The sequence below is a fragment of the Theropithecus gelada genome, chromosome 9 (assembly GCF_003255815.1).
Source record: "Theropithecus gelada isolate Dixy chromosome 9, Tgel_1.0, whole genome shotgun sequence".
Classification (NCBI taxonomy): Eukaryota; Metazoa; Chordata; class Mammalia; order Primates; family Cercopithecidae; genus Theropithecus; species Theropithecus gelada.
Genome location: NC_037677.1, coordinates 31,384,340 through 31,405,526, shown reverse-complemented (window position 1 = coordinate 31,405,526; position 21,187 = coordinate 31,384,340). Strand labels below are relative to the sequence as shown.

Genomic DNA, 21,187 nt, shown 5'->3' with positions numbered 1-21,187 from the left:
TTATTTAGTAGTAGAGAATTTATAGAAGCTTGGAAAGGCTTTGAAAGTCCTATATGTTCCATTTAGAATTTACATCCTCATCCTTCTCTTCAAACCTCAGTTGCTTTTGGTTACCTGAAATCATTATTAGTTAACATTTTTCTGTTGTAAATATATTTTAATGGCATTATAAATTAAAGTGGGCTGGGTTTGGAAAGCTAATACTCAAATATGCCATTGTCAGAAGAGAAAGGAACTATGGTTTCAAGTTTAAAACTGGCATTCAAATATAATGTTTCCAAACTTTCAGAACATTTCTTTCAAACAAATATAGATTGAATACAAGCCAAAGAATTTTTTTTTTTAATTCATTAAAGGAGCCAGCATGGTTAAGCCAGTTTGAAAGATTATGGGAAAGGTTTAAGTATTTATAGTCATTGAAAGAAAGAACAGTGGGCTATGATTGTTCAATTAGATACAAGAACTGGTTAGTACTCCCCAGAACAATAAAATGACGACTTAGGATGGGCCAGACGCGGCGGCTGATGCTGTAATCCCAGCACTTTGGGAGGCCAAGGTGGGCAGATCACCTGAGGTCAGGAGTTTGAGACCAGTCTGGCCAATGTGGCAAAACTTTATCTCTACTAAAAGTACAAAAATTAGACAGGTGTAATGGCATGTGCCTGTAATTCCAGCTATTCGAGAGGCTGAGGCATGAGAATTGCTTGAATCCAGGAGGCGGAGGCTGTAATGAGCCAAGATCGTGCCACTGCACCCCAGCCTGGGTAACAGAGCGAGACTCCATCTCAAAAACAGAAAAAAAAAAAAGATGACTTAGGGAATAATCTTTCCTACATGACCGCAATCATTTGCATTTCTTCTAGACCAATTTATTTATATTGGACGAATTCATTTGCATGTCTGTCAGTTTTTGACAAGTTAAAGTCTATCCTCACAGAGATAAAAAATATCCTAACCCACAATAAATGCTGAGTTAAACAAAGGGTTCTAATTTCCCTAGAAAATTAGATAATCCTTGGTTGCGTGTTAGACACTGAAACTTTATTTGAGGTTGAAAAGTAATATCAATATCAACCCACTGTAGAAAGTTTGAAAAGTACTAAATTTTTTAAAAGGAAAGAAAAAACAAATACCCTCAAACCACTACTCAGTAACCCACAACCACTGTTAATATAATTCATATGCTTCCTTACAAGTTTCTTCTAAATATTTTTAACAGTGGAATATTTATTGTAAAAACAAATTGATAGTCCACCTTTTTCTTTTGCTTTTCTTTTCTCTTCTTTCTTCTTCTTCTTTTTTTTTTTTTTTTTTTTCTTTTTTCTTTTTTTAGACAGGTCTCACTCCCATTGCCCAGACTGGTGTGCAGTAGCATAATCTTGGCTCACTGCCCCCTCGACTTCCTGGAGTCAAGCAATCCTCCCATCTCAGCCTCCTGAGTAGCTGGGACTACAGGCATGCACCACTATGCCTGAGGTCTTTCTTTATTGCCCAGGCTGGTCTTGAACTCTTGAGCTCATGTGATCTGTTCATCTCAACCTCCCAAAGTGCTGGCATTACAGGTGTGAGCCACCATGCCCAGCCTACTTTTTTCTTTTATTTACTGTTATCTATTGTAGCATTTGTTATATAACGGAAGTGTCTCATAAGCATTTTAATGGCCACAATGGTCTAGCACTTTTTGTATCAAAAATTTTTAACAGTTTTTCCTAATTTTAAACACTTATTTATTATAAATTATTTTGGAATATAAAGAAGCATAGAAAATATTATAATGACCAGTGACGTAGGTATGACCTAGTTTTGAAAACATATTACTGATAAAACTGCCCCTTCTCCTCACTAACCCTTCCAAATATACTCCTTTCCAGACATAACCACTATCCTGGATTTGGTATTCATTATTTTCATATTTATTTTTTACATGTTTTACCACCTACATAAAATATATAGTATTTCTGCATATTTTCAAATTTGCTGCAAATCATGTCATAGGTTCTTTTTAAAAAATGTCTCTATATATTAAGGTGTGCAACATGATGTTTTGATACTCATATACACAGTGAAATGAAACTGGATCATTATCTTGTACCATAAACAAAATCAACTCAAAGTGGATTAAAGACCTGAAACCATCAGATTCCTAGAAGAAAACATGGAAAAGCTGCTGAATACTGGCCTTGGTAATAATTGTTTTAAAACATCACACCAAAATCTCAGGCAACAAAAACAAAAATAAACAAGTGAGATTACACCAAACCAAAAAGCTTTCCCGTAGCAGAGGAAATAGTCATCCAAATGAAAAGGCAGCCTGTGGGTTGGGAAAAAATATTTTCAAATTACGTATCTGATAAGGAGCTAATACCCCAAATATATAAAGAACTCACAGAATGGAAAAAAGACATAACCTGATTTTAAAATATACAAAGGACCTAAATGGACATTTCTCCAAAGAAGACATAAAACTCTGGCCAACAAATATATGTAAAAGTGTCAACGTCACTAATCATCAGGGAAATGCAAGTCAAAATCACAATGAAATACTAGTTTACTCTTGTTAGGATGGCTGCGATCCAAAGGACAAGAGATAACAAGTGTTGGTGAGGGTGTGGAGAAAAGGGAACCCTTGTACACACAGGTTCTTAAGGTACCTTACAGTTCCCAAACTTGCTGTTTCTATTAACATTGTGTTTGTAGGGATTTACTCAAGTAGGTAACTTCCGGACCATTCACTTTCACTACTGAATAGTATCCAAAATTTTATCCACTTTTCTGTTGATATGCATCTAGGTTTTTTCTTCCTCTCTTCCTCTCTTTCTTTCTCTCTCCTTCCTTCCTTCCTTCCTTCCTTCCTTCCTTCCTTCCTTCCTTCCTTCCTTCCATCCTTCCTTCCTTCCTTCTTTCCTTCTTTTTTTTTTTTTTTTGAAACAGGGTCTCATTCCACCCAGACTGGAGTGCAGTGGTATGATCATAGCTCATTGCAGCCTCTACCTCCCAGGTTCAAATGATCCTCCCAACTCAGCCTCCCGAGTAGCTGGGACCACAGGCACATGCCACCATGCCTAGCTAACTTTAAAATTTTTTTGCAGAGATGGTGTCTTCCTTTGTTGTCCAGGCTGGTTTCAAACTCCTGGGCTCAAATGATCCTCCCACCTCGGCTTCCCAAAGTGCTGGAATTATCGGCGTGAGCCACCACGCCCAGCCTGTTTCCTGTTTTTTACTACAGCCCCTCAGTGTAGCTAAGGACATTTCGTTCATGTACCTCCCTGTGTACTCATGTGAGGGTATCCCTGGGTCTAAGTACTTGGGCATCAACAGTTTCATTATATCCTGCTAAATATCTAATGTGACTGTTCCAGTTTATACTCCCACCAGCAGGCTGGGCACAGTGGCTCATGCCTGTAATCCCAGCACTTTGGGAGGCCAAGGCGGGCAGATCACTTGAGGTCAGGAGTTTGAGACAGTCTGGCCAACATGCTGAACCCCCATATCTACTAAAAAGACAAAAATTAGCCAGGCTTGGTGGCACTCACCTGTAATCCCAGCTACTCAAGAGGCTGAGGCAGGAGAATTGCTTGAACCTGAGAGGCAGAGGTTGCAATGAGCCGAGATCGTGCCACTGCACTCCAGCCTGGGCAACAGAGCAAGACTCCGTCTCTAAATAAATAAATAAGGTATACTCCCACCAACAGAATGTGAAAGTCTAGTTGCTCTGCATCACAGGCTTATGAACCTTTTCTGTAAAGGGCCACGTAGGAAATATTTAAGGCTTTGTGAGTTACATGGTCACTGTTGCAATGACTGCTCTTGTAGCACAAAAACAGCCATGGAGCATACATAAACCAACAAGCCCATATGTTCCAATAAACCTTTATTTAAGAACATTGATTTGAATTTCATGTAATTGTCATGTGCCACAAAATACCATTCTGTTTTTTTTTTTTTCCCCTAGTAATTAAAAAATGTAAAACACATTCTTAGCTTGCAGGTTATACAAAACAGGTGGCTGGCTGAGTTTGACTGTGGGCCATGGCTTGCCATCCCCTTCTTGACATTTTCATCAAGATCTGAGATTTTCAGGTTTGTAAAAAATATTTCCACCATGATGGATGCAAAATGGTAAACTGTGATTTCAGTTTGTATTTCCTGATTAGAAAGGAAGTCCCGTTTATTGTCCACTAGAATTTTATCTCCTATGATTTATCTATTCATGTCTTGTTTTCCATGTTCTTTTAGTTGTGAGTCTTTTGATTTATAGGAGTTCTATTTCCTGGATAGTAATACCCATGTGTGTGTGTGTGTGTGTGTGTGTGTGTGTGTGTGTGTGTGTGTGTTGCAAGCATGCTCTCAGAATATTGTGTTTATTATTTCAACTTTTAATGCTGTCTTTTAATATAAATAAGCTTTTAATTTAAAAAAGTAAATATCTCCAAGTGATACTCATTTGACTGTGAAAAAAATTAGATTTTCCATACACACTGAGAACTTGAAAGGCGATAAAAAAAGAAAGATCACTTTCTTGTGTGCAAAAGAGAAAATATTTCTTCAGTGAGTGGGAGTAGAAAAATAGTTTTACTATTATTCCAGACTTTTTCAGGGCAGTAGTTTCTTTGAATGCCAACAGCTTATCCAGTTATGCAACCTATTGTTCTGTTCTAAAGAAAGGATTCTCAAGCAGGGCTGGAGTCCTGGCTGCCCCGAGGGACCTGTCGCATCTGATACTAATGAAGTGTTACTCTACTTTGACAAGTTTGCAGGCGTCCGTCCGTCTTCCAAGCCAGCTGACGTAATTCAGAAGAGTATAAGACCCTCCCACTTGCGTTTGTTCATTGACTTTGATGAGCTCCTCTGCTCTGCCTAAGTGGTTCTGGAACAGAAAGCTGTTGTGATCCGACGAACTTTAGAAAGTCACACTAACTAATACTACACACCCCAAGCCAGCAAGAAAAAGGAAAGCAGTTGCTATGCTGTTCAGCAAAGCAAGACTTGGCTGCCTTTAGCTAGTCCTGAATTTTTGCTCCTGTGAAGAAAATTCCTGCTGGAGTGCTGGGCGCACTTGGAATTGGTCTAGCATGCTTGACAGACGCCTTATAGCTCCTCAAACTAAATACATTATTCCTGGGGTAAGCATACGGGAGAGAAGCCGGCCAGATGCACGGTGTGGTTTAAAGAAAACAGGAATGCATAGAACTGTTGCTGAGCTTGAGCTAAAATCATATTAGTTACTTAACTTTTTAGACTTTCTTATCTTGCCAGAAATGTTGCCATTCACAGTGTTATTACTTTAATGCTGTGGTGATTTAAGCAAGTGAAACTGGAACTCTGGTTTTAAACTGTACCTTACTGAGCTTCATTTAGTAGCTTGGAGAGAGAGTCCAGGTGCAGACAAATTTAGTGGAAAATGAAAATGCTTTTTCCAGCTATAGACCAGCACTTGTCTTGAGTATCATTCTGACAGCCTAGCCACTGAACTGTTTGTGTGTCTGAGACTTTTCTGTGTAAATCACGATGGTCTGACTTGCTGTGTTGCTGCAAATTAAGATTTTTTTATTCTTCGTCACTTTAGAAATTTTGAATTTAATAAAATACAAACACGAGAGTCTAAAGTTTAAAATACTTAAACATAAAGCTTTGCCACACGAGGACTGACTGACTGGGTCTTCGGATTTGTTTTAGAACTTTTAAAGAAAAGACCATATTATTAGTTATTGGTGCCTTTTTAGGAAAGGATGAAAACACGCACAGAAGAATCCTGAACCTAAAACTAAACCAGAGCCTGTAAAAATAAAAATCATGAAGTTAGAAATATTTGTGCTAATGGACATGAAAATACCATTTTAATTTGTCTAAACATTATTTTAAGTACTTCTTTTGTTTCTAATTGTTCCAAACTATACTAAATTTAGTATAGTAGAGAAAAAAAAATACTTGCTAGGAAATATCTTTGTGGTCATTTCCTCTGTGTTGTATTGTATAAAACTGGAAACTGAGACACTTTGCTTAATCTATGTGATTTGGATGATTCTTTTATTAGATTTCACTTTAAGTTTTATGAAGATACAGAATTTGACTGAGTTGGCCCTCATTAAGTATTATATGCAACAATTCTATTTATTTAGGTTCTGACATGGCTGGCAATGTATACACTAATTATCAACAATTTCTGGGCATTAGATACATCCCACCCACTTATCAAATGCTATTCACATCCAATTTATAAATTATTCAATACCTGTTTGAGTACATCTGGAATTACTTCCTGTAAACTTGCTTGCTTTTTAAGAATATTAACAAACATGAAATAACTGCTATATTTTTCCTGCAGAGGAATTCTATGAATTACAAAAACATGTATAACCTAAAATGCAAATGGCCAAATACATTCCATTGGCCATTTTGAATATTTTCAGCAACAAAACTGATCACAATTATGTCACAGTTATTTAATAAGAATGGCAATGCGTATGATTTTAAATAGTCACAAGGGATTATGGTGGCTCACACCTGTAATCCCAAAAGTTTGGGAGGCCGAGATGGGAGGATGGCTTGAGGCCAGAAGCTAGAGACCAGCCTGGGCAGCATAGCAAGAGCCATGTCTACAAAAATAATAATAATCACATGAATAATTTATCCTACAATTAATTTTAGACCTGTCTTTAAGTATTATGGGGAATCTGCACAGGGATGTTTATTCTTTTAAATTACTTCTTCCCTAAAAATAGACTTTTTGTTTCCTATGGCCTGGCCACTTCTCATTTTAACTAATAACTATGCTTGAATAGGGCTTATAAATACATGGATTTTTGGATTTTTGAATGGTTAAAGTTTAAAATAACTCTTTATAAAGTTTTTATTCTGTAACCATTCAACACTTTAAATTCAGTCTTTCTCAAAGTTCTCCAATAATGACAGAAATGCTTCTTTCAAGTTTGGACAAGAATATAAATGGAGAGAATTTTTAAAATTATACATATGTATATTTATATATGTATATTTATGTGTGCCTGTGCATTGTGGGATAGGTTTTTAGAATGCTGAATAAACTGTGTGGTCTTTATTTTTGTTCTAATCCCAAGTATGATTTCAGTTTTTATATCAGTTTCAGTTTATTTCAGTACCTTCTAATGCCATTCCAAACCCCAAATGCAGAAAACACATTTAGAAATTACCCATTTAATTCTCATTGTGCATTAAAATGAAATCAATAAACCAATGCAATTTGGTGTAATTACTTTCTACTGCCAAAGGCGAATATATATAGATCAGTCTTACTAGCTTTAAGTGCGCAATTTATTTATGAATCCTGGTATTGTTGCATTGTAAATTTCTTGAACATAGTATCTTTAATAACTGCAATTGAGTGCCATTATTCTTAGACCCAGATGGTCACTTCTTCTCTATTCTTTCTTCCCTTCCTCCAGATAACAATGATCTCTCTGATTTGGGCAGGTTATTATTATTATTATTATTACCCATCATTTTTGTTTTTTCTGACTGTGGGTAAGAGCCAAGTATTTGGATCTAGTCAGACTTGACATTGAATACTAAACCATCTCCTAAATAATGGTGTGATCTGGCAGATTTTGTCTTCTCTGAGCCTCAGTTTCATCATCTGTAAAATTAGGAATAATAATAGCTGTGTTTCAAGATATTTGTGAGAATTTTTTTAAAGATCAGAGTACATACATAGAATATAAGTAGATAGATGGCTTAACATAGTTCCTAGAGTTATTAAGGGAAGGTGTATGCCTTCCTGTATTTTCTGCAGTGGCTAGGAATGAAAGAACTTAGCTCTGAAATCCCAAACTATGATATTTCCGATAGGCAGCAAAGGAAAGCGATTTTTTATTTGCATATTGGAGGACGGGGAGGGATTAAATGTCACCCTTGTGAAGTGTGACTCTTAATTGGAGACCTGTGGGTCAGCTCTCAGAGGGCTGGGAGGAGAAAGCAAATATAGATGCTCTAAAACTGTGTGCAAATATTTCAGTCTCTGCATATGTGAACATTTTCTAGCTTCTGTCAGTTCTCAAAGTGGTCCTCAACTCCTAAGTGGTAATAAATAAATAAATAAATAAATCCTGAATGGATGTAAGCCTGAGAGAACAAGTAAGATGATGGTGATTAAGTATTCTAAGAAGGCTAGTAATTTTGGGTTGATTATTTTTTCTTCCTCTTTACTTTTATATTGCTCAAGCATTTATCAAAAAAAAAAAAAAAAGAGAGAGAGAAAGTTAGCATGTGACAAATAATGATCTAAGGCTTCAGGCTTCTACATCACTCTTCAGATAATTTGTATTTAAATGTAAGTATAATGTTCATAAGGCCTGGTGGCTAATGTATGTACATGGAGATGCTGGCTTCAGCATCAAGAGGTGCCATCCTGTTTGATTGTACGTTGCCCCATAAAACGATCAGTTTGTGGAAACAGTCATTTTGTGCAGTCGCAATCGAGATTTCCAGTTATTTTCATTATTGAAATTGACAAAACTTTTTTTTTTTTTTTAAATGGAGCCTCACTCTGTCGCCCAGGTTGAAGTGCAGTGGCGTGATCTCAGCTCACTGCAACCTCCACCACCTGGATTCAAGTATTTCTCCTGCCTCAGCCTCCCAAGTAGCTGGGATTACAGGTGTGCGGCACCACCGCCAGCTAATTTTTTTGGATTTTTAGTAGAGACGGGGTTTCACCATGTTGGTCAGGCTGGTCTTGAACTCCTGACCTCAGGTGACCCACCCGCCTCGGCCTCCCAAAGTGCTGGGATTACAGGCGTGAAAGAGAGCTTTATCCTTCAAAGTAATTAAAGTTTTTTACTACTAAAAATAGAAGAAATAGGCCAGGTGCAGTGGCTCATGCCTGTAACAACAACAACCTAGGCAAAAACTCCATCTCAAAGTAAAATAAAACAGAAGAAATATTAGAAGAATGTGGGTGTAGGAATACCCCACAGTCTCACCATGCTGTGGTCAGATATTGTTATGCTGGCATATTGGACTACAGTTCTTTTCTACAAGCATACATAGTTTTATAGTTTGTATAGTATGTATTCTACAAGCATACATACAGTTTTATAGTTGCAACTGTAGTGTTCAGACAACTGTGGGTTCTGCCTTTTTTCCTTCAACCTAATTTTGAGATCACTGTTTAATCAGCATAATATAACATTGTGCAGATCTGCCATTGATTGTCCAATAAAATGGCCATTTATTGTTGGACTTTTGAATTGATTTTATAATTTTGTTTTTATAGATAAGTCTATAATAACAAATTTGAACATATAGTTTTCAGCTCCATTAAATAACTTATTTGAGATAAATCATCAGATATGGAATTATTTGTACAGTGAGTGGGTTTGAATGTTCTTATAAGTCTCTGGCTATGCCTTTGATAATTCTACCAGTGGACAATGCCAACATTATTCATATACTAATTTTATCACAATGTATGCAGCATTAGGTATTAATGATTGCTTCTCATGTAAATACTTATACAGCATTGTTTTAATTTCTGTTTAGTGGATTATTACTGAAGGTGAATATTTACATATTCTTTGTATTTCTATGCAAATTGTTTCATTAGGCTTCCTGTATTTAGATTAAAAGGTTACTTTTATTTGTTAGATATTAACAGGCTTTCCGTCTCTCGCCTTGGAACTCCCCTCCCTCTGTCTCTGTATGGGGGAGCTTCTTCCTTCTTTCTTCCCTATTAAACATGCTCTGCTCCCTAAAACAAACAAACAATGAGTAGCTCCTTACAGAATTAACTGTGGAATAGTTTTTCCCCTATCCAATACTATGCTATCAAAATACTGTCTTTCATATAAATTTATCTTACATTTATATTGTAATACCCTACTGATATCTCTAGAGGCTAGCTTGAGGAAATAGAGTATTCGTGTAATTAGAAATCAACAGATAGACTAGTCACAAGTTTAAACCTCAGTTTCGGAATATGGAGCAAAAACCTTTTGACTTTATTCAGACATCTCACTTATTTTTGACAGAGAGCTAATAACCATTGCGTAGAATAAGGAAAAGGGCACATCTGACCGAAGCACGCTTCATATGAAAAGTGAATTCTGTCTCACCTTTCTGTTCATAGATTTTACATCGTCAGGGACAGCACAAGCCAACATACCATCAAGTTTCTGTTGATTCAGGGCTGGCAGGGCCTGACAGGGACACTGTGCCTTTGTAGCTTCCTGCAGGGCTCCCCATCCAGTGGCCATTCAGAGATCTTGCACTCTTCTCTTAAGAGTTGGAGAACTGGAACTTTCTTTTATTTTTTTGGGACGGAGTCTTACTCTGTCACCCAGGCTGGAATGCAGTGGCATGATCTTGGCTCACTGCAACCTCCGCCTCCCGGGTTGGAGCAATTCTCCTGCCTCAGCCTCCTGAGTAGCTGGGACTACGGGTGCGTGCCACCACGCCTGGCTAATTTTTGTATTTTTAGTAGAGATGGGGTTTCACCATGTTGGCCAGGCTGGTCTCAAACTCCTGATCTCAAGTTCTGCCTGCCTCAGCTTCCCAAAGTGCTGGGATTATAGGTGTAAGCCACTGAGACCAGCCAGAGCTGGAACTTTGTACATGGTTTTTTTGCTAAGGGATCTGCTAGCAGTTTGATCTTAATGTAATATCATGTCATTTGTTAACTCACAAATAGTCATCACTTTTTCTTAAACCCTTGTTCAGTTACCTAGCTTTGTTAATGTTAGTAGCTTTTTGGGGGGAGTGTGGGGGGAGCTGGGGGAGGGACAGGGTCTCACTCTGTTGCCCAGGCTGGAGTGCAGTGATACGATCTCAGCACACTGCAACCTCCGCCTCCCAGGCTCAAACCATCATCCCACCTCAGCCTCCCAAGTAGCTGGGACTACAGGCATGTGCCACCCACGCCTGGCTAATTTTTGTATTCTTTGTAGAGGCAAGGTTTCACTTTGTTACCCAGGCTGGTCTCAAACTCCTGAGCTCAAGTGATCCACCTGCCTTGGTCTTCCAAAGTGCTGGGATTACAGGCATGAGTCACTGCACCTGGCTTGTTAGTGGCTTTTTGGACATCAGAGAAGAGAAAAACCTGACCCATGAAATCACATCTAAGATCTTTAACTGTGCTACCAACACACAAAACAGACCTGCCGCCATCAGTCAGAAGGGGCCATACTCATTGATAAAAGTGCCCTCTCCACAAAGTCAGTTTCATACCATTCTGTGCCTCCTAATCTTCTTAATAGAAGAAACAGGCTTTGATTTGAAAACATGATAGAATGGACATATCTGACTGCACTGAAAGGACAAGAACAAGATTTTATTCTTTTTTTTTTTTTTTTTTTTTGAGATGGAGTTTCACTCTGTCGCCCAGGCTGGCAGGTTGGAGTGCCGTGATGAGATCTTGGCTCATGCAACCTCTGTGCCTGGGTGCAAGCAATTCTCCTGCCTCAGTCTCCTGAGTAGCTGGGACTACAGGCACATGCCGCCACACCCGGCTAATTTTTTTTTTTTTTTTTTTTTTTTTTTTAGTAGAGACTGTGTTGCCCAGGCTGGTCGCGAACTCCTGAACTCAGGCAATCCGCCCACCTCGGCCTCCCAAAGTGCTGGGATTATAGGCTTGAGCCACTTCACCCAGCCAAGATTTTATTCTTAATTCTAGCACTGGCTCCTTAGTTTTTGAGCAAGTTGATTAACATCTCTAGGCTTTTTTTTTTTTTTCTCCTATACAATGAAGGCAGTAATTCTTATCTCTCCACTGCTCTGGGAGGCTGTAAAAGCCTATAACAGTAATGCAGTATCCTTAAAGCATCTGAGAATAGCTGTTCCTAGTTTTGTCTTTACTTTGAAGCCCGAGTAATTACTTAAGGAATGTACCTTCAATCTTGAGACCACGTTTCTAACAACACAGGTATTTCTGCAAGGCGAAACCTGATGAGCCTGAGCTCCTTTCTGTTGGATCCGGGTTGATGGCTATTTTTGCGACTTCACTTAATCAGATTTAATGGTCAATGTAAACACTTGAAAGGAATTTTTCAAGGCTAAATTCCACATCAGAAGGTTTTGAACATCATGCACAGCTCAGTTTCCAAGTCTTTCACAGTGGGCTTTGAATAATTAATGCTGATTTGATATCTGGGTATTCTTTTAAAAAACGCGTATATCCACCCAAATATAACAATACAGAAAAAAGAGCCTCATGATATTGCCCAAAATGTTAATGGCTCACATGTGATACGTGTTGAGTACTATCTAGGTGAAGTTAAATGTAGCCTCTGTTGAGGAAATTGCCACTTACTTGGATAACATAGCAAGATAAAAACACGTTTGCAACCATGTACATTTTGAGGAATCATGAATTTCTGTATTATAGATATAAATATTTAAAGAACTCTCAGGGTAAAAGATCAGTTGAATATTTGGAAATTGTGAAATTCAGTTCAATTTAGTATACTTATTGAATGACAACAATTAGAGAATAATTTTTTCAACTGTCTCTTTAAAATGATTTAATTAAGATATATATGTTTGGCACTGTAGCTAGAATACAGAGGCCCAAGGTGGTTAGATGGGCTAAATTTGAACTCAGAAAAAAGATGGATGGATGGATGGATGGATGGATGGATGGATGGATGGATGGATGAATAGATAGATAGATAGATAGATAGATAGATAGATAGATAGATAGATAGATAGATAGATAGGTAGATAGATAGATCGATCGTTTATTTGAGACAGAGTCTTGCTCTGTCACCCAGGCTGGAGTGCAGTGGCTGATCTCAGCTCACTGCAACCTCCACCTCCTGATTCTCCTGCATCAGCCTCCCGAGTAGCTGGGACTACAGGTGTGCACCACCATGCCCAGTTATTTTTGTATTTTTAGTAGAGATGGTGTTTCGCCAGGTTGGCCAGGCTGGGCTGGAATTCCTGACCTCAGGTGTTCCACCCGCCTTGGCCTCCCAAAGTGCTGAGATTATAGGCATGAGCCACCAAGGCCAGATAAAAAGTTTACATTTTAAAGAGACCTCAGAACTAGGCCAGGCAAGATGGCTGACGCCTGTAATCCTAACACTTTAGGAGGCCAAGGCGGGAAGATTGTTTGAGCTCAAGAGTTTGAGACCAGCCTGGGCAACGTACGAGACCCTGTCTCTATAAATATTTTTTAAAAATTAGGCACATGTGGTGGTGTGTGCCTGTGATCCCAGCTCTTTGGGAGGCTGAGGTGAGAGATCACTTGAGCCCCGGACGTTGAGGCTACAGTGAGCTTTGGTCGTGCTTCTGCACTTCAGCTTGAGTGACAGAATGAGACCCAGCAGACAGAACAAAGAGACCTCAGCCTTTCTTCACTTCTTTGTATTTTATATGAAGGGTGAGCATTTACAGGACATTGCAGGAGGTGTATAAGATTCAGAGTTCCCCATACAGCCTCCACTTGACCGCTTCTGTATGACTTTTGAAGGATGTGATGCTGTGGCTGAAACAGCTAATTGGTGAAAATGTTATGAAACTCGTTTGTTTAAAGAGACCTAAAAACCATTCTCCCGGAGCTCCAGCATACTACAGTGACCGAAGTTAATAGATCACAGCGTGTGTGAAGAATAATGGGTCCAATTGTTGATGCGGTATCTGCTTTTAGGCTAAGAAAATGTATATTGATTTAATTTCCACAACTGAGTTTGCCTGACTTCTTTGGGACCACTTGCCATTCCAGCAGCGTAAACCTGGCATTCAAAATGCCATTAAAATTGACGACAATCTGCTAGGTGAGATGAGCCAGACACAAGGGGACAAATACGGAATGACCCCACTTATATGAGGGACCTAGAATAGACTCACACAGACAGTCTAGAATGATGGTTGCCAGGAGTTGGGAGAAGAGGAGAGTGGGGAGTTAGTGTCTAATGGGGGATAGACTTTCAGCTGGGGATGATTTAAAAAATAAAAAATAAAAGGTCCTGGAGATAGAAGATGGTGATGGCTACCCAATAATGTGAATGTATTCAATGACATTGAACTGTATGCTTAAAATTGGCTCAAATGGTAAATTGTATGGTATGCATATTTTGTCACAATGCTTAAAATGCAATTTAATAAAAACCCACCTGTATTGCGCATGTATGTTGCATGAGGCCAAATGCTTTATATCTATTATTATTTTTTAAATTCCATAACAGCTGGGCATGATGGCTCATGCCTGTAATCCCAGCATTTTGGGAGGCCAAGGTGGGTGGATCACAGAGGTCAGGAGTTTGAGACCAGCCTGGCCAACGTGGTGAAACCCTGTCTCTACTAAAAATACAAAAAATTAGCCAGGCGTGGTGGCGGGTGCCTGTTAATCCCAGCTACTCAGGTGGGTAAGGCAGGAGAATCCCTTGAACCCGGGAGATGGAGGTTGCAGTGAGGTGAGATCGCACCATTGCACTCCAGCCTGGGCAACAAGAATGAAACTCAGTCTCAAAAAAATTATTTTTAAATAATAAAATAATAATAATTCTCATAACAACCCAGTGAAGTAGACACATGATCATCTCTAGTTGGCAGATGAAGAATCACAGCACAGCCAAGTTTGTCACTAGCATGGGGACCCACAGGTGTCAGTGGCAAAAGCAGGAATTGGAAGCAAAAGGGCAGCGTCTTCCGTGCACGTAGCACACGCAGCACTGCCTGTGCTTCTTTGTTGTTTTTGTTTGTTTTGCCTCTGGTGACTGCTCTTTCTTATGGCCCCAGCTGCTAGAGCAGCCGGCGTTCCTTTAGGAGTAGGGCTTTAGGTTCCCCGAATCTTCACCCAGGGGCACCTCCTTCACCTTGAGCCCTGCGGGTCCTGTAGCAGGAGGTGAGATTGCCCGTCAGCCCTCCAGGAGTCCACCAGGCCCGGCAGGCCTTTATGCAGCAGAACAAAAGGCCAGCTGTTTATTTCCTAGGCAGGGTTAATGAAAATCACCCCATGGGTCTGATACCAAGACCATCTTAAAATTAACTTGTGTTTTAGAAACCATTTTTTGTTTGGTCGTTTGGTGGTGGTGGTGGTTTTTGAGACAGGGTCTCGCTCTGTCATCCATGCTGGAGTGCAATGGAGTACAATCATAGTTCACTGTAGCCTGGTACTCCTGAGCTCAAGCCATCCTCCCATCGCAGCTAAAACCCATGTTTAATCTTCTCTAAACAAGTAACTTTTGTTAACAGAGTTTTCAGTCTTCTAGGAGGATCAATTAGAATTTTTTTTTAATGAGCTGCTTTTTTCTTATTATATGCCAGCTAGTTTTTCAGAAAAGCAATAGCATACAGTCATTCCCACAAGGGAATGTATATAAAAACAAAGTAAATATGTTTCTAAAGACCACCCTTTCTTTTCTTTTCTTTTTCTTTTTTTTTTTTTTTTTGCTAAAATGTGTGTTTATAGCCAGATTTCTCATCAGGCTTTCTTGGGATCTTTAAAATATGTTTCTTTTGCAAATATAGGTTTAGAACTAAATATATTCTGTATCCCGTCATCTTGTTGTATTACAGATGAGAAGACAATTAATTCTGTGATAAAGTCTCATAAGGCAAGAAAGAAGGTGCTTGGGGAAATTGGACTGTGCTAGAGATCTTTTCTGATTCTGCTATATATAATATATTCAGTGATCTGCAATATACAATGATTACTGTCTCTTTACATTCCTCTACCTATATTTTTTAATTGGGTAAGATGATGAACTGGAAAATGACTTGCTACATCCAGAAATTTCAAAGCATTCTTCAGGATTTTGTTGGAAACACATGTTATTCTATTGTTACCATTTTCTGCCTTTTTCACTCTACCACGGAAAACCAGATGGTCTGTACAAGCCGAGAGAAATAATTTCCAACCCAGCGTATTTGCATAATTTCCTCTCTGCCCTTAATCTGGAACGAAAGGAAAGAATGAATTGAGTTCAACATAATAAACCAGATCAGTTCTTAATTACAGAATTAGGAAAGTTTTTCACATAATTTAAGATTCTTTGGTTGTATTGCTTTCAAAGTTAGAGAAAGTCTCTTTTAAAGTGTGATTTCTATTAGAGGCTTTTTTTCCTGATGAATTCATTGATTCAACAAGTCAAAATGGATGACAGTTTTTGCAAACCAAAGAAAGAGAGTGATGACATTTAAAATACATATATAGACATAGAGAATTTCAAATGTTCTACACTCCTGCTGCTCTCTCAGGGCCTGTTCATAGTCTCCTAAAAAGGATGTTTGACCTGTTTGCAGAGCTCTGACAGATGATATTTTGACAGTCTCTTTCTTCTGTGAGTTCAATGCTATGCCCAAGATGAATAGGCATTCAACTTCTAAAAGTACAATTTAAAAGTACATTTTTGCATACAAGCCAGCCTCTGCTGCATACTTCATTCTTAGCCTTATATAAGAGTAAGATATTTGGTATTCTGATATTCATGTTACCTTTCTGATTGCATGAGTTGAGCGAACTTCTATGCATCACGTCCCATGACACAGGGCTCCTCTGTGAAGCAGGGAAAAAGCATGGCATCTGATCCCCTTAATTCTTACAACACCGAGAGAACATAACTGCTTTATCATACAGAGCTATGAAGATAGCACATGTCACCACTGTATGAAAGCTCTTAGGTTGTGGAATTTGGTCTAATGTTATCATGGAAGACTACTGAAATAGGGAACAGTAGGATTGATAAATCGAGAAAGAAAAGAGAAACCAGGAATAATCAGTGAATGATAAGCAAGTAACATGGTTTAAAAGCATTCCAGGAGTTCCATTTTGAAGCACTCTTGTTTACTTAGTTTAGCTACCCACTTGTTGCTTTGGAAGAGTTTCTATTAATTAGACATCATTTTTCAAATGTGCGTACTTAATTGTTATATGAATTACAATGGACTGCATAGGTTTCGTTGCAGAAATGTTTTTCAAGTAATACTTAGAAGAAACATGCTTCATAGCATTTCATAGTATATGACATTTTTAAGGGAGAATGCTTTACATGTAATATTTAGTACAATTTGGAATTATTAGTATATTGGATTTTCTCATGTTCTGGGCAGATGAAGGAACGTATATGTTTGTATCAATAAAAGCTGTGAATACAATATGTGAGCATATTTTGAATCCATCACATACATTGCATCATCTCTAGTAAAGCTGTAAGTTATAGAATACTTTAATAAAGTTATTTTTCTTATTCATGAAATATTATGTCTGGTAGCAGGAAAATGTGATCTGTTCAGAAAAAGGATAATGAAATAAATCTCATTTTTTATTAGAGAAATATGATTGCTATACAATAATGTGGCCTACATTTAATTCTACATGTTTTAAAATTAGAACTGGGCTTTAAAAATTTATGATTCTATGCCGGGTGTGGTGGCTCACGCCTGTAATCCCAGAACTTTGGGAGGCTGAGGCAGGTGGATCACGAGGTCAGGAGTTCGAGACCAGCCTGGTCAAGATGGTGAAACCCCATCTCTACTAAAAATACAAAAATTAGCCGGGCATAGTGGCGGGCACCTGTAATCCCAGCTACTCTGGAGGCTGAGGCAGGAGAATCGCTTGAACCCGGGGGGCAGAGGTTGTAGTGAGCTGAGATTATGCTGCTGCACTCTAGCCTAGGCAACAGAGCAAGACTCCTTCTCCAAAAAAAACACAAAAATTATGATTCTATATGAAACGTATGTTTGTATGGGCTTGGAAAAATCTTAGTTAAGGTCTTCTCAACTGTTTTTAACTCTGTAACTTTATGATATAAACGAACTATGTAAGCATTGCTTTTCTTTACAGTTCACCAGTGTACGTTGATTCAGTATAAGGTACACATCAAGGTAAAATTAACCACAAAAGACTTTAATTTAAGGGAAAAATAAATGCTTGATAAGAGAGAATACAATATTCCGGGGGTTATGAACTATTAACATTTCTGATTAATGGCAATCCAGTTTGAGAGTATAAATTTGGATTACCAGCTTAGTTCTGAAAAACTTTCTTCGTACTGCTGTATGGCAGCTGAGGGCTTCCAGCTCATTACTTGTATCTGTTTAGTCTGTTAACTCTGACAAAAGCCATTATCTATTTTTTTTTTTGCCCAAAGGCATTAGAAGGAAACACTATGAGTAAAGTTTTCTTTCTAGTATAAACAGTAAATCTTACTAGGCATTGAGCAAACTCATATTCTGGTAAATATTTTGAAAATGCTTGGCACTCATTAATACCAGCAAGTGTCTAGCAGTTTGATGAGTACTTGGTGGCATTTAAATGGAATGTATAGTCCATCAAAAAACTATAGCAGGCCTTAATTAGCTGAGTGACATTGGACAAATCACCCAGAGTCAAATCCCTGAGAGTCAATTTGCTTATCTTTGCATTTGGAGTAATAATGATGTATGACCCCTATAGACCTCAAGGCTCAAATATAATTTGAAAGTCTTAAAAATAGTAAAGCACTGTATGATAATGAAGTATTAATCATTTAACAAACACTTGTTAAGTGTTAGCTCGTTTTTTTTCCTCCTGACTTGGGCCCTTAAACTGCTTGCCTTTCTTGGGAAGAGTGTCCTTGGTGAGGTCCTATGAGAACTTTCCATTGTGCCTGGTCCCAAGCACCACCCAACTCTCCACCCTTCCACCAACTTGTGCTGGCCTTGAAAAGGTCAGAAGGCTGTTGGAAGAGTCCTGGGGAGAGAAACATGGCAGCCGAACCCAAGACAGTTATGGTGGGACCTGGAAAGGAACCAGATGTTGCCCTGGTGTGGTTGATAATGTTGGATGAAGCTGAGATCACAGACGATGAAGGCTGAAAGGGACGCTAGGGTTATTTTGTTTGTGTTTTGTTGTTTTTGCTTGTGTGTTTGTTTTTCAGTTACAGCTGTAGGGGTGGGGGAACTATCTTTAGAGGAGTCTCGGGACCCAACATGCTCAACAACAGAGGAGCGGGGACTTATGAGAAGTCCGACAGAGCAAGTGGTGGGCAGTGGCTTTTCTGGTTCTGAAAATATCTGCATAATCACACAGGGGTCATCAGGGTTCAGAGAATTAAACTAAAGCACGACCACAAAACCATGTGTGGTTTCTTTCTTCAAAGTCACATCTGAAGCTCAATATTACAGGTTGAGCGTTCCAAATCCAAAAATCTGAAATCCAAAACTTTTTGAGTACTTCCATAGGCTAGAGACACCTTTGCTTCCTGATGGTTCAACGTACACAAACTTTGTTTCATGCACAAAATTATTTAAAATATCATGTAAAATTACCTTGAGGTTATATGTATAAAGTATACATGAAACATTAATGAATGTTGTATTTAGACTTGAGTTCCATCCCCAGTATAGCTCATTATGTACATACAAATATTCCAAAATCCAAATAAAATTTTAAATCCAAAACACTTTGGTCCCAGGCATTACAGATAAGGGATACTCAGCATGTACACGCTAAGTGTTTCAGGGTGCTTAACATAGTACTTCTATCACTTCTTGTTATTTGAGCTTTCTAGATTTTGGAGTTCTGGATAAGAAGCTTATCTTTCACAAACATTACTTGTAGTTGTTCTTTTCCAGATATAAACCTAGGTAGAAAAAAGTTGTTATAAACAAAAAGAAAAATCTATTGTCCTTTTTTTAAAAATGGGGCTTCCATATGTAACTAATGATTTGGTGTTAGTGTTAGCTATGATTTGTTCTTGGGATGATGAATGATAGCACACAAATGATTACAACACCTGAATAGATTGTAGCCTTTAGTTTTTTGATGCGATGGCAGAGCTGCTGCTAACACTCAGTCCTAGTTACAATCACAGAAGTATCTGCCATAAGGCCAGCTGATTAGGCTCTGCAAGTTTGATCTGATTTTGTTGTTGTTGTTGTTGTTGAGAGGGAGTCTTGCTCTGTCGCCCAGGCTGGAGTGCAGTGGCATAATCTCGGTTCATTGCAACCTTCGCCTCTGGGGTTCAAGCAGTTCTCTGCCTCAGTCTCCCAAGTAGCTGGGATTACAGGCGGCCACCATGCCTGCCTAATTTTTTTGTATTTTTAGTGGAGACAGGAATTCACCATCTTGGCCAGGCTGGTCTTGAACTCCTAGCCTCGTGATCCACCTGCCTCGGCCTCCCAACTGGGGTTACAGGTATGAGCCACCGCGCCTGGCCTCTGATTTTTCTTTCTCCTCTGTAATGTCTGAGTCAACTAACATGCAGGTAAAATTTGCAAATTACCCCACAATTTTCTGGAAGGTTTCTGTAAGAGTTGCTCCACGGAGACTCTGGCACCCCAAGTCTGCAGCCCCCTGGAGGTCCCAGGAGACCTGGATCTCTACCCACTGCCCTGTGCATTGACACAGCCCTCCCTTCTCGCCTTCCCCACTGTGATACTGCTTACACATCTTGATTATTAACCTGGAATGTTCTTCCCTGCCCTTTACTTTGAGCCTAAATGTCTCAGACTGTGGTTCTGCAGAAGAGTTTTCCCTGACTACATTGCACAAAGGAACTTTTCCCATTATTCTCCTCACCCAGTTTGCTTCATATAAATGTAATTATTTGACCAGCAGTTCACATTTTGGACCTCCCCTCTCCTCTCCTCTCCTCTCCCCTCCCCACCACTCCCCTCCCCTCCCCTTTCTTTCTCCTTCCTTCCTTCCTTCCTTCTTTCCTTCCTTCCTTCCTTCCTTCCTTCCTTCTTCCCTCCTTCCTTGTTTTCTCTTTTCTTTTCTTCTTCTTCTTTCTTTTCATTTTTTTTACGACAGCGTCTCACTCTGTTGCCCAGGCTAGAGTGCACTGACATGATTGTAGCCTTGTCCTCCAGGGCTCTAGCAATCCTCCCATCTCAGCCCCAAGTAGCTGGAACCACAGGCACATGCTACCAGACCTGGCTAATTTTTTTTATATTTTGTAGGAATGAGGTTTCCCCATGTTGCCCAGGCTGGTCTCGAACTCCTGGGCTCAAGCGATCCTCCTGCCTCAGCTTCCCAAAGTGCTGGGATTACAGACGTGAGCCACTGTGCCTGGCCCAAACTCAATTTCTTTTACGTGTATTTCAGCACTCCTCCTTTATCATCCTGAAGTGAAATTTATAGTTAATGCAAACAACCAACACACAAATTTCAAAAACCATTTGGGTAAAAATACTGACCCAATGAATAAAAATATTTAATTTATTCTCAGGTAGTGTGTATTTCAATGGGTTATTATGCTGGTATAACCACACTAGAAAATGTGAGGAAGCAGTC

General features: G+C 39.0%; 1 protein-coding gene across 10 annotated transcripts in view; it reads left to right on the top strand.

Moving 5' to 3' along the window:
• The window catches only part of CACNB2 (calcium voltage-gated channel auxiliary subunit beta 2), a 398,575-nt gene that overhangs the window by 193,214 nt on the left and 184,174 nt on the right, over nucleotides 1–21,187 (top strand). For 2 of the 10 annotated variants that reach the window (XM_025396967.1, XM_025396964.1), the window contains exon 1: nucleotides 4,832–5,123. The exons of the other annotated variants lie outside the window; for them this stretch is intronic. In XM_025396967.1, coding sequence (XP_025252752.1) covers nucleotides 5,073–5,123 — 51 coding nt within the window. In that variant the 5' untranslated portion in view covers nucleotides 4,832–5,072. Of the gene's footprint in view, nucleotides 1–4,831; nucleotides 5,124–21,187 lie in introns of those variants that run through there. 10 annotated transcript variants of the gene reach the window in all.